Source organism: Panthera pardus, unplaced genomic scaffold (assembly GCF_024362965.1).
Source record: "Panthera pardus isolate Hobbes unplaced genomic scaffold, ASM2436296v1 HiC_scaffold_16, whole genome shotgun sequence".
Lineage (NCBI taxonomy): Eukaryota > Metazoa > Chordata > Mammalia > Carnivora > Felidae > Panthera > Panthera pardus.
The window spans coordinates 1,383,387-1,397,643 of record NW_026526721.1 but is presented as its reverse complement, the minus strand read 5'-3'; the positions used below and the strand labels follow the sequence as shown (position 1 = coordinate 1,397,643).

Below are 14,257 nucleotides of genomic sequence, written 5' to 3'. Positions count from 1 at the left end.
GGTGCCGGTGGCTCCTCCCCCCGCACCCCCAACGGCTCACAAACCGCCGGGACCCAAAACACGTCCACCCGGCTCGCGGGACGCGAACGCTTGGTCCTCGTTTAACGAAAGGCCGGTTTTCCTTCACCTTCAGCCCCAAGGAGAGGTTAGCTGCCGAAGCGCGGGGCTCTGGGGGCCCATCCGGCCTTTGGGAGCAGGGAGGCCGAGGGTCTCGAGACCGCCTCTGCCCACACGCTCCCCCGTGCGGGGACGGCCACAGAGGCACACGTCAGAAAGTCGCGAGCGGCCGTCCTCGCCCCGGCCCCGAGCTGCCCGTTCGGGGGCACCGCCTGGATTTCCCGAAGCGCCGCGTCTCCACGCCAGCACGGCCGTCCCTCCAAGTGGCACCCAGACACGCCTGCCGCACGGCTCACCACCCAGGCGGCCACCGGGCGTGTGGCTCCGTGCTCCTCCTCCGGTCGGGCGCTCGAGCGGGGGGCGGGTGGGCTGGGCAGCTCCAGGTGTGACGGGGTGGCTCTGCCGACGGGCGGCCTCCGTGGGCCCCGCACCGTTCCCCCCACCGAGCGAAGGCCACCCGAGTGGGCCACCGAGGTTTCCTCCTCCCTCCACCCACGCTCCCCCCGGCTCCCCCACCCGGCCCCGCCCCGTGGTTTGAGTCGTCCGCTCACCCCTCAACTCGAGACTCCCGACCCCCATCCCGGAAAGTGCTCCAGGGTCCTTCCAGCGGGGGGGCGGGGGGGGACGCCCTGAAGTCGAACCCTCCCTGACGGCTTCACCTGGGCCCCCGTCTCTAGCCTGTTCACCCCTTTGCTCAGACCCCCAGGGGCTCCCACCGCCACTCCCCGCTCCCCCACCTCTGGGCCCCCCGAGACTCCCCCCGACTCCCCACGGCTTCTCCTCCCCCGCCCTGGGCCCACCTGCCACGGCGCCTTTCCAGCACACGGGGCACAGGCTGCCCGGCCCGCAGTGCTCCCTCCCTGCCGACCCCTCACCTCCCCGCGAACCTAAGTGGGGTGGCCTGGGCTGGGGCTTCCCGAGAGCACAGACCCAGGACGGCCTCCTCCGTGCCTGACGGGCGGCTCTCAGGCAGCAGCCGGTCCAGCGGACGGATAGGAGAGGACGCTCTCCCCGTCCCGGCCACGCGGTCCCCGAATGAGACTACACGACAAAGCACTTCCCTTAAGACGGAGAAGCGGCAGTCACGGTCAGGACTGTTCCGCGTAGCTCTCAGCTGAGAAAAAATTCAGGGCTATGAACAAGGCACCGTTTACAGAATCCCACCTTTCTAGAAAACATATTTTATGAATGGCATTTGAACGTACAAATGGGAAAAGAATAAATACTTCATCACCTGACCCCACGCCGCCGTGACACCGCAGGACCCTGCCGAGCGTTCAGGTGGGTTTTCGGAGCTCGGGAAGAAGCCCCAGAAGCCCCGGGGCTTTGGACCACGGCCTGGGTGGGTCACCCGGGGCTCCCGGCCAGAGGGGATGCGGTGGTGGCCACGCTGACGGCCTAGAAAGGGTTTCTGTGCGGCGTGACCCCAAGGCCCTTCTGAGGCCACAGCGATGGTGCCCCTCGTCCCTGGGCCCACCGCGCCCACCACGAGGCTGTGCCAGGGGCGTCCACCCTCACACGCTCACAGGCGGCCAGGGCTCCTCTCTGCGAGAACCCGACAAACCGCTGGAGACTTCCAAGGAACCTTCCAGCACTCTGAGCAGGGGACAACAGGCCTCAGACCTGGTCCGCAAGGCCGCGGTTCACTTCCCGCCAACCCGTGGGTGGCTTCAGGTGGGCGAGAGGGCGGAAAAAAACAGGACCAGCAGGCCGACGCCACGCCAGGTCCGAAGGCACGGCCACCCCGGCCCCCGGGACGGGAGCTGCCCGCACGCCACATCTGTACCACTCGCTGCCGGACGTCCCTCCAGACCCAGGAAACGAGGCCCGGCACCTTCTCCCGTCACGAGGGCCTTGCTGGCAGGCGGAGACCCGGTTTCTCGCCCGACCAAAGCCCCCGGCCACAGGCAGCCGACGGCGAGAAGAAACACCGAGCGCAGACACACGCCGTGGCTCACGTGGCTGTGGGCTGCGTCCGTGACCCTGAAGAGGGCTTATCTGGTAGCCTGGCCGGTCGGACAGGGGCAGGAGCCACCCGAGGGAACTCGCGTGGTCAGAGAGAGCCCGAGAGTTCGCGTGTAAGGCGAGTCCAGGAGGTGGGGTCCACGGGGGTGCCGGCTCAGTAGGCGACCTTCCAGTGCGTGGGCTGCTCGCACGCCTCCTCCAGGTCCCCACAGAACCGGTTGTACGTCGTCCGGGGGTCGAGCCCTAGGATCTCTCTCTCCTCGTGGATCCGGAAAGAAAACGTGGAGACCGAGGTCCCGATGAAGAACCTGCGAACCAGAGGTCACGAGAGCCGCATGAGCGAGCTCACCGCCCCCAGCCCTGCCCGGCCTCGTGAGTCACCGTTGCCCAAGGGCCACAGTGGAGGGGTGGGGGGGGGGCTGGGGGGGGGGGGGCTGCGGAGAGGCCCCAGGGCCTGCACGGGTGCCGACTCGAGTCCCCTGCAGGATTCTGGCTGCTTGGGGTGGGGGCTCAGAGCTGGGCTTGGACCTCTGAGGGCAGAGAGGCGTCCCCACGCCATCTGCTCAGCACGGAGGAGGCCCCGGCCCGCAGCCCGGCAGGCACAGTTGGGACCGACCGGGGCATACGCCAGGTGGCTCCGAGGGTCCTGCAGACGGAAACTAACCTCCTCTCGGTTTCCCACCTCCCGCGGAGCGTGTGCGTCCCAGCCCTGCTCTTCCCCGGGGGCAGGCCTGCCTCTCGGGACAGTGACACAGAGCCCGCCCTCCCTGTGTGTGCTCCTCGGTGACACGTGTGATCCAGGGGGTCACCGAGTCCAGGGGAGCAGGACCGCGAGGTGAAGGGACGCACAGGAGGGTCCGGGACAGAGCGCCGCGACGGGACCGGGGAGGAAGCCGGCGGGCGAGGACCGGACGGGGAGCACGACCCTCCGCGCGGGGCCGGGGAACGGGGGGCCGCCCGCCAGAGGCTGAGGGGCGCGGGGCGCGGCGGGCGCGGCCGGCAGAGGCACCTGGCGTGCGAGCAGATCCACTGGTCGATGATGGCCACGCCACCGTCGCGGTACAGCTCCAGCTCCTCCCACGTGGGCTCGAACCTCACCATCTCGGGCAACAGCCGCCTCAGCTCCTCGTGCTCTGCGGAGCGAAGGAGGGCGGACGCGCTGGGGTCGCGGCTCCCGGACGCGTGTCTGCGCCGGCTCCGCACGGGCCGGCGGAAACGGGCAGGAGGACCGGCCGCGGGAGCCGCCGCTGCCCTCCCGGCTCGGGCCGAGGCTCGCGCGCGGGCCCGGGTCTGCCGCGGCCCAACCGGGGGCAGCGGACGCGGCCGGAGCCGGAGCCACGTACCCTTCCTGACGGCGTCCGTGGCCACGAACACCTTGTCCAGCTGGTGGGTCTTCATGAGGCCGCGGATCTTCTTCACGGCCCCGTCCAGACTGGGCACGTCCTCTCTGTGGCCCCAGATGAAATCTTTCCTCCTCAGGTGAACCGCGAGGTACGGACCCCCCAGCGAGGACCCCAGCTTGACCTGGCAAAGGACGGGGACCGCTGAGGGACCTGCGTGCGGCTGGCACGCGGGACACGGAGGGGACACGTTGTCCGTGTGGCAGCACCACGCTCTGCGGGCGTCGGGCCAGATGTCTCTCCGAGACCGCGAAGTGACTACCACAGACCCTTTAACTGAACGAAACAAAAAAGGTAAAGGAAACCCTGGAAAAAAGTACAAAACTAGGGAAAAGGGTCTATTCGCTACGGTGCTTTTCCAGTAAACACCACGTAACGACCGAGGGATCGCGGCCGGAACGATGCCGCTCCACGCGCGGCCGGCCCCGTGGACAGCGCCACTCGAACACGCTCCCGGGAAATGCTCAGCAACGACGCCCGCTTGAAACAGCCACGTGTCCTTTGTTGAAAACGAGTTACGTGAAAACCACACCCTCAGAAAAAACTTTCTAGAACAAGGGTGACCCTTTTGGTGAGTCTGGTCTGGCCGCTCTCAGAAAAATCTCGCCTTTTCTTTCTCTGTTGTCCTCGCGTCACGAGGGAAACGCTGACCGTCCCCGTCCGTGTTCGCCGCCCGGTTTCACTCCCGGAACTCCAGGAACTCCGGCGGAAACGGCACCGAGCCCCGGGCCGGCGCTGGGACAAGGGGACCCTCCTGGCGCACATCCCCGAGCAAGAGAGCGTGGGGACGCTACCTTCATCTTGGTCCAGTCCTCCTCGAAGGGGATCCTGTCGGCTTCGTCCGTGGAGTTCAGGTACTTGCTCCGGAACTCGTCCCCCACGGCCCGCAGGTGCTTGGCGAACACCATGCTCCGCCGGGTCTGCGGGTGCAGAGAGCAGCGCCCCGCCGAGTGCCCCACCCCGTCGGCCCCCCGGCGGGCGCCCCGAGCCCCACCCGCACCCCGAGGCCGGCCCGAGAGTCCGAGGGGGACGCCGAGCCGACACTCTCGGAGGTCAACTGGGGACGGGCTCCTAAGAGGGTCTGGCGGTGACGGGTCACCAACCGGCAAAAGGCCGGACCGCGAGCGACCGGGACCACCACCATGGGCACGGGAGATGCTCGGACAGGCGCCCTGCCTGGGGGGCGGGGCTCGGGTCAAGAGAACGTGGCTGGCCGGAGGGAGTCGGCAGCCTCGCAGCTAACAGGGGACCACGGTGCCGACGAGAGGCGGAGAGCCACGAGGGCGGCTGTGACGAGGCACCTCTCTGCTTTGGAGACGACGTGCTCAGGGGGCACCCGGGTCAGGGAGCGGGGGTCTCTCCGGGGTCCTCCGGACAGGCGCCTAACCTCTACCTGGCTCCCCGCGGGAGCTCTACGCCTACGTCTACACAGGGCAGACCTCTGAGCAGGGCAGGCGTGGAACCCACTTCCTCAGGCTCCTGCCGCGTCAAGGCGACAGGGAGGCGCACGCGCCCAGCACGCACACAGGCCAGTCAACGGCACGGGAGGTGCGGGCGGCACTCACGTCCCAGTACTCCTTCCCGCCGTAGTGGTCGTGCAGAAGGTTCTCGGCTCTGTCCAGCATCACTGACCTGTTTCCAAACAAGAGAAAAAGCGTCTAATTTTAAGACAATTCTATTCGCCTGCTCCAGGGATTGTCTGGGAAGGAAGCCGGGAGCCCACCGGGACACGCCTGGGCCGGAGACCTCCACACACGCTCCTGCGGGAGACCGTGAGCACCGTGAGGGGTCTCTTGGGTCCCAGCCACCGCACTGGGGGTCAGCAACCCCCCTGTCACCACTGATGAAAGAAACACCACAGACAAAGCGAGCAAGTAGGACTAGTCAGCGGTTCTGGTAAAACAGAGCCCCAGAGACAGCTCACACAGGAGCACTGAAATGGCTCGATTTTGTAATTTTGGAAGATCTGTTATGTAACTGGCCACATGTGGACGACAAAACCGCGTGATGACAGACACCACAATCGTGTGGTCAGTCAGACCACACTCCTGTTTGAAAAAAAAATCATTTTAACGACACAGGGCTCGGTGCCCCTCAGCACGTCTGCTTTTCAAGCCCCGAACCAGCACCTTTTTCACAGAACACTCAACTCCTTCCTTGCACCACGAGGGACAACAAGGGACAGAGCGGCCCCTTCCCGAGGCGATCAAAGAATCCCCAGTGTCAGAGCACACAGAAGGGACACTCCAGAAAGGGCCGCGTCCACTCCAGCCTGGACAACGCAGGGCACAAGTCTGGGGAAAGGCGACCAGCCTCCTCCTCTCTCCTGGTCCCCAACCGTGTGTCCTGAGTGGTACGGGGCACCGGGGAGGCCACGGCCCCTCCTCTGACCACCGTGAGGTCCAGCTCCGAGAAGGCTGCGCGGGAGACCTGACCGCAGGCGGGACGGGAGCCCTCCAGGACCAGGCTGCAGCGGGCCATCTCAAAACCTCCCGAGCCTGCCACTCCCCTCCCGCCCCTGTTCTCACCCTGCTTCAGCCACACCGGGCGGTCACCGGGACAGGTGAGGTAGGGAAACGAGTAAGGCCAGCGCTCTCTTCCAGTCGGGCCTGCAGCCCCCGGGCCATGCCGCCCTCGCCTCGCTGATGCCCAGCTCCACCCCTGCCTCAGACAGGAGAGCCAGACCCCTCCACCGCCTGCGTCGGGACTGGAGACCCTCCCATCAGCTCCCACCGTGAAGTGGCCGAGAAGCCCATGCGAGGCTGTACTGGCAGCACAGACCCCCAGAACACGGGTACAGCCAACCTATACCCGGGCCCTCCCCGGGGACGCGCGACCGCCTCTGCCCCAGCCCCACCTCGCTGTGGAAGGACGACCAGGTGCAGGGTGGGGACGAGCTCCGCCTCGCCAGTGACCCTGCACAGGCCAGGAGGGCCTCCGATGCCAGCAGGACAGTGTGCAGGCACACACGTGCATACACGCATACGATATGTGCATGTGCAGCACGCATCCACGTGCACATGCACACACACATGCACGCACAGCGCACACGCAGCACACATCCACGTGCACATGCACAGTGCACACGCGACACATGTATGCAGGCACACACACACCACACGTGTACACACGCACCCACACACATGCACGCACTGTGCACACACAGCACATATGTGTGCACACTGTGCACACGCAGCACGCACAGTGCACACGCAGCACGCACAGTGCACACGCAGGCACACCCACGCACGCGCTCGCCCATTCACTGGCCGGCCACGCGCGGACCCTGCAGGCACGTACCTCGCTGACGTGTTTCTCAAAAGCACAGGCGCCATGATTGAAGCCGAGCCTTGAACGGACAAACAGGAGACGTTTAAAGCTCTTGTCTCTTCGTAACCCCAAAACCATCCTCTGGAAAACAAGATCCCCGGTGCCTCCGTTCGTTGGTTTTCACACAGGAAACCAGTAAAGCCCAGATGCACGTGTGTACGGCTCAATCTAGGCAGACCCGGCGATCTCGCAGTGAAAACCTCCCGCTCGTGATCACAGGCAGTGACGTTCCGGTGAAAACTTATAAAGAACCATAAATCTCAGCGGACTTGAGCAGACCGGTGGGGCTCCATCTGGACGGCTGCCAGGGGAAGGGGGCGGTGGGGGGCAGCTTCACGGTGCCAGAGGCCCGCGGTAACAACCCTACGACAGCCGTGCCCCTCCGAGGGGCTCCCACAGCAACGAGTTTCTAGAACCCGGGTATTCCGGTGCTTCACCCACAGGTGCTGCCGAGGAGACAGGCCCTCCTTGGGGAAGTCTTCTGATGGCTGCCTCCGTCTGGGTGACCAGACTGCCATCTCCCCGGCCGCACTCAAATGCGCTGAACGCAGCTTAGCTGTGTCAAGGTGGCCCGGGGCCCCACCCCCGTAACCGGGGATGGGGGCCGCTGCACAGGCCAGGCGGGGAAGGGGACCCTCCCGCCGGGGGCCCGGCGGCCGCACCTGTAGTACTCGTGCTTGTCTTGTGCGTAGAGCAGCGGGTCAATGCAGGGCCGCTCGTCAATCTTCTCCTCCCAAGTCCCCTCCTTCCACCCCTCCGCGTAGCTTTGCAGGACGAACACTTGGTCAATGAAGGGCCCGCCGGACTCTGGAAGAGGCCAAGGACGGACAGTGAACAGGAACCGGAAGCACACGTGTGGGCACGTGTCGGATGGCCGCTGGTACAGACGGGGAATTACTACTTGACTTAATCCCACCTTCTCCCTGCAGGGCTGCAGAAAGCTTACAGAAGCAGAGACAGCACACAACAAGGGACAACAGGGCACGAGGTCCCTAGAGTGGGTGAAAGGGGCTGCCTCAGGGCAGTGGAGCTCGTCCAGGCCCTGGCCGCTCCCAGGGGCCCCTCTTACAGCAGCGGGACCTGCCCTCAGCGCTCGGCCCTCCTCTGCCGCACCCCCCAACCCAGTCCTCACGACGGCCACTGGCCCCACACACTCTGTCCACCCTGCTGTCCCTCAAGCACATCGGTGTGCCCCCTTCCCACGGCCTCTGTATGGGCTGTCCCTGCGTGGACCATCCTCGCCTGGACCGCTCCCCTTCAGGGCTCACCCTTGACCCCTGTGACGCCATTCAAATCGCACCTCCCGCCCCACACCCCACCCCACCCCACTCTCTTTTTGTCCGCATGACACTTCACCGCCTAGGACACCGCGTGCCTTAAGTACTTCTTCATCTGCCTCCACGCGCCCCACAGGCGCTCCAGGAGGGGAGGAGTCTGTGTCCCACCTCCCCACGGCCCACCGCGCCCACCCGGACCCAGGACACGCCTGCCACACCCACAGCGCTTCATCAGATGTGCCCGGGGTGGACCGATGGAGCCCAGTCACGAGAGAGCCGCATCAAGAGGAATTCTGGCGTCTCTTCCACATTTCCCTCGCTCTGCTCGGGGGCCGCACTGCTGGCGGGGCCTGGCCCCAGGCCTCCTGGGGCTCCTCCCGCAGTGACGGGAAGGGAGGTGACACCGAGAGGCTAAGACGCCCGGTGCCCTGGTGCACATCCTCAATCCCTGCCCCCCTCTGCAGTGAGAAAGGGTGGACCGGTCGAGGCCAGCCGGGCGGGGTGGAGGCCAAGCCGTCCGCCTGCTCCGCGGCACTCAGGGCTCTCCAACTTCCTGTCCCCGCTGCTTCGGCTCCAGGCTTGGGGCCTCCGGAGCCGCACGGAGGGCAGCAGCCCTTCCGCCCTGCACACCCACTCTCCTCCCCCGCTGAGCACGCTCTCACGCGGCTGAGGCCCGGCCCTGTCCCGGTGTCCACCCATCAAGGAACCCTCAGGCCACAGCCCTTCGTGGAGGTGAAGGGCAGTTTCTCTGGGAGGCTCCACGACCTGTGGGTCAGACGAAGGCTGAGGCTGATTCCCAGACTAAGTCGAGTCAGACTAAACACCCAGCTGCATCTCTCGTCTTGGCTCTGAGAGAGATGCATTCCAAGAAGACGTTTTACAAGCCTCAGTTTGCTTCTTGCCCGTGAGTAAAGATATCAGAAAACACGGCCTATGTTGTTCCATGGCCGCAGCACTCCCAGGACTGACCCCGACACAGGAACGTTCCAAAGTGACCAGGGCTGCCGCGCAGGGAGAAGTGGAAAAACGAAGACGTGCCAGCCGCAGCCGTACGCCCCAGGGCCGACGCAGCAGGAGCTCCACAGCCCATCGCACCCGCACGACGGCCTGCGCCTCCCTCTGCCAGACTAAGGTGGCAGCAAAAACGTGGCAGTGCCTTTTTAAGCTTAGGTCTTCTAAAGAAAGCAATGCTAAGCTGTAAATACTCTCGTTCTAAGAATATTCCCAACTTCTCTCTCTTAAAAAAAATGAAACAGACTGAGCAGGACTAAGTGGAACGAGACGTTATGACGAGCACTGCAGGGAGGCCCCAGGGTCAACGCCTGCCTGCCTGCCTGCCTGCCTGCCGTGTGGCGTCCTGCTTCCCCATCTCGCTTCCCCTCGGGGACACAGGGCCCTCCCTGCACACGAGCACGGCCTGCTGGGGCCACGCCTGGCCTCCGGACCAGAAGCCACAGCTCTGAGTGCCCTCCGCTGGCTCGCCAGCCGCCCCAGCTTTCAGAGACAAGGGGACACACAGCTCACGGAGATCTATCTCCCGAGATAAATTAGAGGAAGACCAAGGTCACCGGGAGTGCGGAATCGGGAAACAGAAGCAGGCCCCCCGCGCAGAGCGAGTGTCACCACAACGGGCGTGCCACACACAGCGGGCTGGCTGGTGCTCCTGCACCACCACCTCGGCGGCCTCACCTGCGATGAACTGCTCGTACTCAACCACGGGGATGTTTCTGTTCAGACTCGGAAGATCAAAAAAGTCGGACCACGGAATCCGGACCTGGTGAATGTCCGGGCTCTGCCAGTGATAGAGGCGGCCCCAGGGGGGCAGCACCAGCACCCACTCCTCGGTCTTCAGCAGCGTCTTCAGCAGGGAGGCAACGCGGATGTAGACGTCCCTGCGGAGATTGAAGCCCTCTGGGGGGTTGACGTCATACAGAAGATACCTAGAAGGGAGGGGCAGGAGCGAGGTTCTTCCCCGCTGAGGCTTCTGGACACAAAGCCCAGAGGCGCCCCCAATGCCTATGGGGCAGGATCTGGGCACTCGGAGCGGCTGGTAGTTCACTGTCGCCAACCCCTTTCTGTACAACCAAATTACTTCTAGAGCCCGTGAGTAGGAACAGCGCGCATCTCAGCAGCCTTTAACGGCCAGCAAGTAATTCACAGGGAGACCGGCAGTCTTGCCAACCAGAGCCTGAGGATCAGTCCTCCAGTGGTACCCAGACGTTTTGGTCTACCGACCCCTTCACACTCTTCACAATTACTGAAGACCCCACAGGACTGTTGTTCATGTGGGTTACATCTACTCATCGTGCCGGTGTTAGAAGTTACGAACTTAAAACACATGTATCGTTCACTTAAAATCATGATAATAAGCTATTACATGATGTGGTTCTTAATGTTTTTAAATGAAAAACAAGTACATTTTTCTAAACAAAAAGAATTAGTGAGAAGAATGACAATGTGATTTTTGGAACTCTTTTTGGTCTAGCGATAACTGGATTTTCATATCCGCTTCCGCATTCAGCCTGTTGAGCTATCACAGGTCAGATGGCCTCAAGAAAACCCCCACTGTAGACTCACGAGAGAACGACTTAAAAAGGTGGATAAATAACATCCTGATGTTCCTACCAAAATGGCTCTGACACCTCAGGGCTCTCTGGACACACTTCGAGAACCACCGCACTACCGAAACACCTCTCCCTTCTCGGCACTGGTTTTTCCACAACTTCCCTTACTACCGATGAAACTGTTGTAACGCCCAGCTTGAGCCTCCAGATCTCCCCAAGACCACCAACAGAGGAGGGAACCCCTTTACCACCTCTGCATCCAGCATGCAGTGCACGGTCTGTTTCGTCCAAACCCTCAGTAATTGCTGGACGGCACAGACACTTGTTTTTTTTGTCTTGTCTTTTTAATCCCTGAGACTTTTATCTAGGGAACATCCACCAACGGGATGGAGCCTGGAAGATTCCGTGCAGATAAACGAGGCCGAGCTCTTACGAACATCTGACTCGGGTCTCCTCCAACCCAGGGCAAGAACCCGCATCATCTAACAGGGGCGCCCGGGCCTGCCCCTTAAGGCTCACCCACAGCCAGCCCTTCCCGGGGCTCCGGAGGCCCAGCAGCCCGGGGCAACCCTGACTCGCGCACGGAGGCTGAAAACCCGGGGAGGGTCAGAGGGTAACGGGGTGAGGGGGTGAGGGCGCTGGAGGCTCCGCCCCGCGCCCCCCAGCACCGGCCCGCTGTCCTCGGTCCCGATCTCCGCCCCCCGACCACAGGTGCCCCGCCACGGGAGTCCCACGCTTTTACCGTCTGCGGGACGCCGCCCCCGACAGGATGTCGGCCGCCGACTGGCCGGGCCAGAACTCCTCGCCCGAGGCCGAGGCCGGCGGCCAGGACACCGCTCCCAGCAGCAGGAGCAAGACAACGCCGAGCGCCGCCATGGCCCCACCGGCCACACACTTCCGGCGGCCGCGCTCCGCCCCGGAAGCGCACGCACGCCCGTCCCACCGGAGCGCGTCTCCTGAAGCCTTGGCAACGCCACGAGCGTCTTGCGTCATCCCGCGGATGGGAGTCTCCCGGACGGAAGGTGCTGGGAGGTGCGTCCGGGAGCGCTGACGTCCTCGCCTGCGGGCCGTGTGGAGTGGAGACCGGGGCGGGGGCGGGGCTATGGGCGGGGGTCAGAGGACCTGTGGGCGGGGCCTCGCGTCCGCGAGCGCGTAGTCTTGGGCCACGCGAATGGTGGAAGCCCGGACGGAGCCGGGCTTGTGGGCGGGGCCAGAGGACCTGGGGGCCGGTCGAGTCTGTGGGCGGGGCTGCGCGGACGTCCTCGCCAGCTGCACTGCGAGGTGGAAGCCGGGGAGGTTTCGGACCTGTGGGCGGGGTCGCGCCGCGTGGAGCGCAGTCCCAGGCCGGGTTTGGCAGGCGGTCTCAGCCTCGGATCAGCGACCGGGGGTGGGGGGGCAGCCTTCGGGCGAGCAAGCCGCAAGACTGACCCGAGGGCCGCACGGCTGGCTAGGTACGACACCCGAGCCGCAGACCCGCCAGGCGCGGTGACCCGCAAAGCGGGCGATGCTCGGGCGGTTTTCGAGATGACAAGGTGTCTCTTAAAGGGAGAGGGTGGAGTGGAGGCCGTCAGGGTGGGTGTCTCACTGTGGAAAACCACAGTGCAAGGGCTGCAGAGTGTCCCTTTTGTGTTTGAAGAGCACAGCACATTCGAGGGGATGGGGTCGAAGCTGAATATGAGGGAGCCGGGACTTGCGGTCACCAGACAATTGGCTCCTGTGCCCTGACCCCTATTCAGCCCAGGTCTGCACCCCAGGAGCAGACTCTGCGGTGGTGGAGCGCAGGGGTCCCCTCAGGAACCTCATTCCTGGGCGAGGGGCCTTGCTTCGCCGCCCCTCACCGCAGCCCCTTCCTTCGCCAGCACCGCCACCCCTGCCCCGGGAGTAAGTGCCCAGAGCCCCCGCGCTGTGACAGGTGCTTAACTCCTGGTGGCTCCTGCGCGAGGGGGACCGGTGGGGGAACTGGAGCCTCTGTAGTTCCTGGCATGAAGTGCACCCTTCCGTGCTCAGGGGGCAGGCCAGCCTCAGCCCCTGCCAGCAGCGAAGGGACCTGGCGGGGAGGCGGGGCGGGCAGTGAGGGAGGAAGGAATGGCTGCCCCGTCTGCAGGCTCCTCCTTGCGTGGAGTCACTACACGTCTCTATTGTTCTGGACACTCCTAGTTGGAGGTGTCTAGCAGCAGGTGGGTCTGCCGGCTGCCCCTTCCGCGTGCAGACCACACCCCAGTGCACTGATTTGTGCCGCAGGAGGGGCTTAGTAAAGACATCTGAAAACATACTTTTTTTGTCTTTAAGTTTATTTATCTTGCGAGACCGCGAGCAGGGGAGGGGCAGAGAGGAGAGAGAATCCCAAGCAGGCTCTGTGCTGCCATCTCGGCGCCGAACTCGAGGCTCCATCTCACCCACCGAACCGTGAGATCGTGACCCGAGCCGAGCCGAAATCAAGACTTGGATGCTTAACCGACTGAGCCACTCAGGTGTCCCAAAACGTTTTCTTAAAGGAGTTTTTATCATGAGTTTTCAAGCATTCACGGAAACAGGAGGACGTGAGGGCCTGTATGCCCACCTCCAGATTCAACACTCTCTCATCCCGCCACACTTCTCCAACCCTTTCTTCTTGTTTTTCCTATACTGTTTTAAAGCAAATGATTGACATCACGTTGTTTCATTTCAAATATTTCCACATGTGTCTCTAAGAAATAGGACAGTTTTTCACACAGCCACAATATCATTATCCCACCTAAAAAATTATTGATTATGCTGTAATATCATTAAATATACTGTCCGCATGCGTGGGTCCCTAGTTGTTTCAAATGCCCTTTATTACAACAGATGTGTTCCAATTAGGATCAGGGTTGTCCAGAGACAGAAACGATAGAACATAGAGATATATCTGAGGACACTTATTACAAGAATTGGCTCCCTGGGTTATGGAGGCCCGAGGCCTCGCGATCCGAGTCTGGAAGCTGGAGGCCCGGGAAAGCTGGTGGTGTTGGTCAGTCCTGCCGTCCAAAGGCCTGAGAACCGGGAGCTCCACTGTCTGAGGCAGGAGAAGACGGATGTTCCAGCTCAATAGGGAAAGAGAATCCGTGCTTCCTCCTCCTTGTGGTTCCATTCAGGCCCTTGAGGCACTGGGTGAGGCCCACCCACCTTGGGGAGCACAATTTTACTGGGTCTACCAATTCAAATGCTAATCTCTCCCGGAAACTTCCTCACAGACACACCCAGAAATGGATTTTTTACCAGCTCTGTGGGCGCCCGCCCTTAGCCCAGTCTAGCTGACACATAAAATTAACCACCACAGGCTCCTGGTTTTAATTGGCCCCCTGGCAGCTCAGCCCCCCTTTCCCCTCCCTCCCTCCCTCCTCTCCCGTCCCCTCCCCTCCTCCCTCTCCCTCTCCCTCCCTCCCTGACCCTCCCTCTCCCTCCCTCTCCCCTCCTGCCTGTGCTGATTAGCCCCTGGATTCTGTTCCTTACTGGGAATGACCCTGGAGAGGTTTGTGAGTCTTTCATTAAGAGAAAAAGGAAATCTTTGTTAAAAAAAAAAAAAAAAAAAGTAACTGAATTCCTTCTTGCCCTGCACATCCGGAGTCATAGTTAAGGTTTCCTG

At 63.0% G+C, this 14,257-nt stretch overlaps 1 protein-coding gene across 2 annotated transcripts; it reads right to left on the bottom strand.

Moving 5' to 3' along the window:
• Positions 1–1,278: 1,278 nt before the first annotated feature.
• On the bottom strand, positions 1,279–11,679 carry POFUT2 (protein O-fucosyltransferase 2). 2 transcript variants are annotated; one of them, XM_053902963.1, is made up of 9 exons: positions 11,396–11,558; positions 9,779–10,029; positions 7,475–7,619; positions 6,783–6,831; positions 5,048–5,114; positions 4,277–4,402; positions 3,426–3,606; positions 3,092–3,215; positions 1,279–2,390 (listed from the first exon to the last, which is right to left on the bottom strand). In XM_053902963.1, the coding sequence occupies exons 1-9, from the start codon at positions 11,527–11,529 to the stop codon at positions 2,112–2,114; spliced, it is 1,356 nt and encodes a 451-aa protein (XP_053758938.1). In that variant the 5' UTR covers positions 11,530–11,558; the 3' UTR covers positions 1,279–2,111. The 2 variants fall into 2 exon arrangements, with proteins under 2 accessions (XP_053758938.1, XP_019290245.2); XM_019434700.2 differs by having other exon boundaries at positions 2,125–2,390; positions 6,783–6,893; positions 11,396–11,679.
• Positions 11,680–14,257: the final 2,578 nt, after the last annotated feature.

What these genes read in the sequence shown, in the direction of transcription:
- POFUT2 (XM_019434700.2), bottom strand. Translation starts at nt 11,646, where the DNA reads ATGACGCAAGACGCTCGTGGCGTTGCCAAGGCTTCAGGAGACGCGCTC. An exon ending in GCGGGAAGGAGTACTGGGAC is followed by an intron (nt 4,403 to 5,047) that starts GTGAGTGCCGCC and finishes CTGCACCCGCAG; the next exon opens with ACCCGGCGGAGCATGGTGTT. An exon ending in CACGGACGCCGTCAGGAAGG is followed by an intron (nt 3,216 to 3,425) that starts GTACGTGGCTCC and finishes TTCGCTCCGCAG; the next exon opens with AGCACGAGGAGCTGAGGCGG.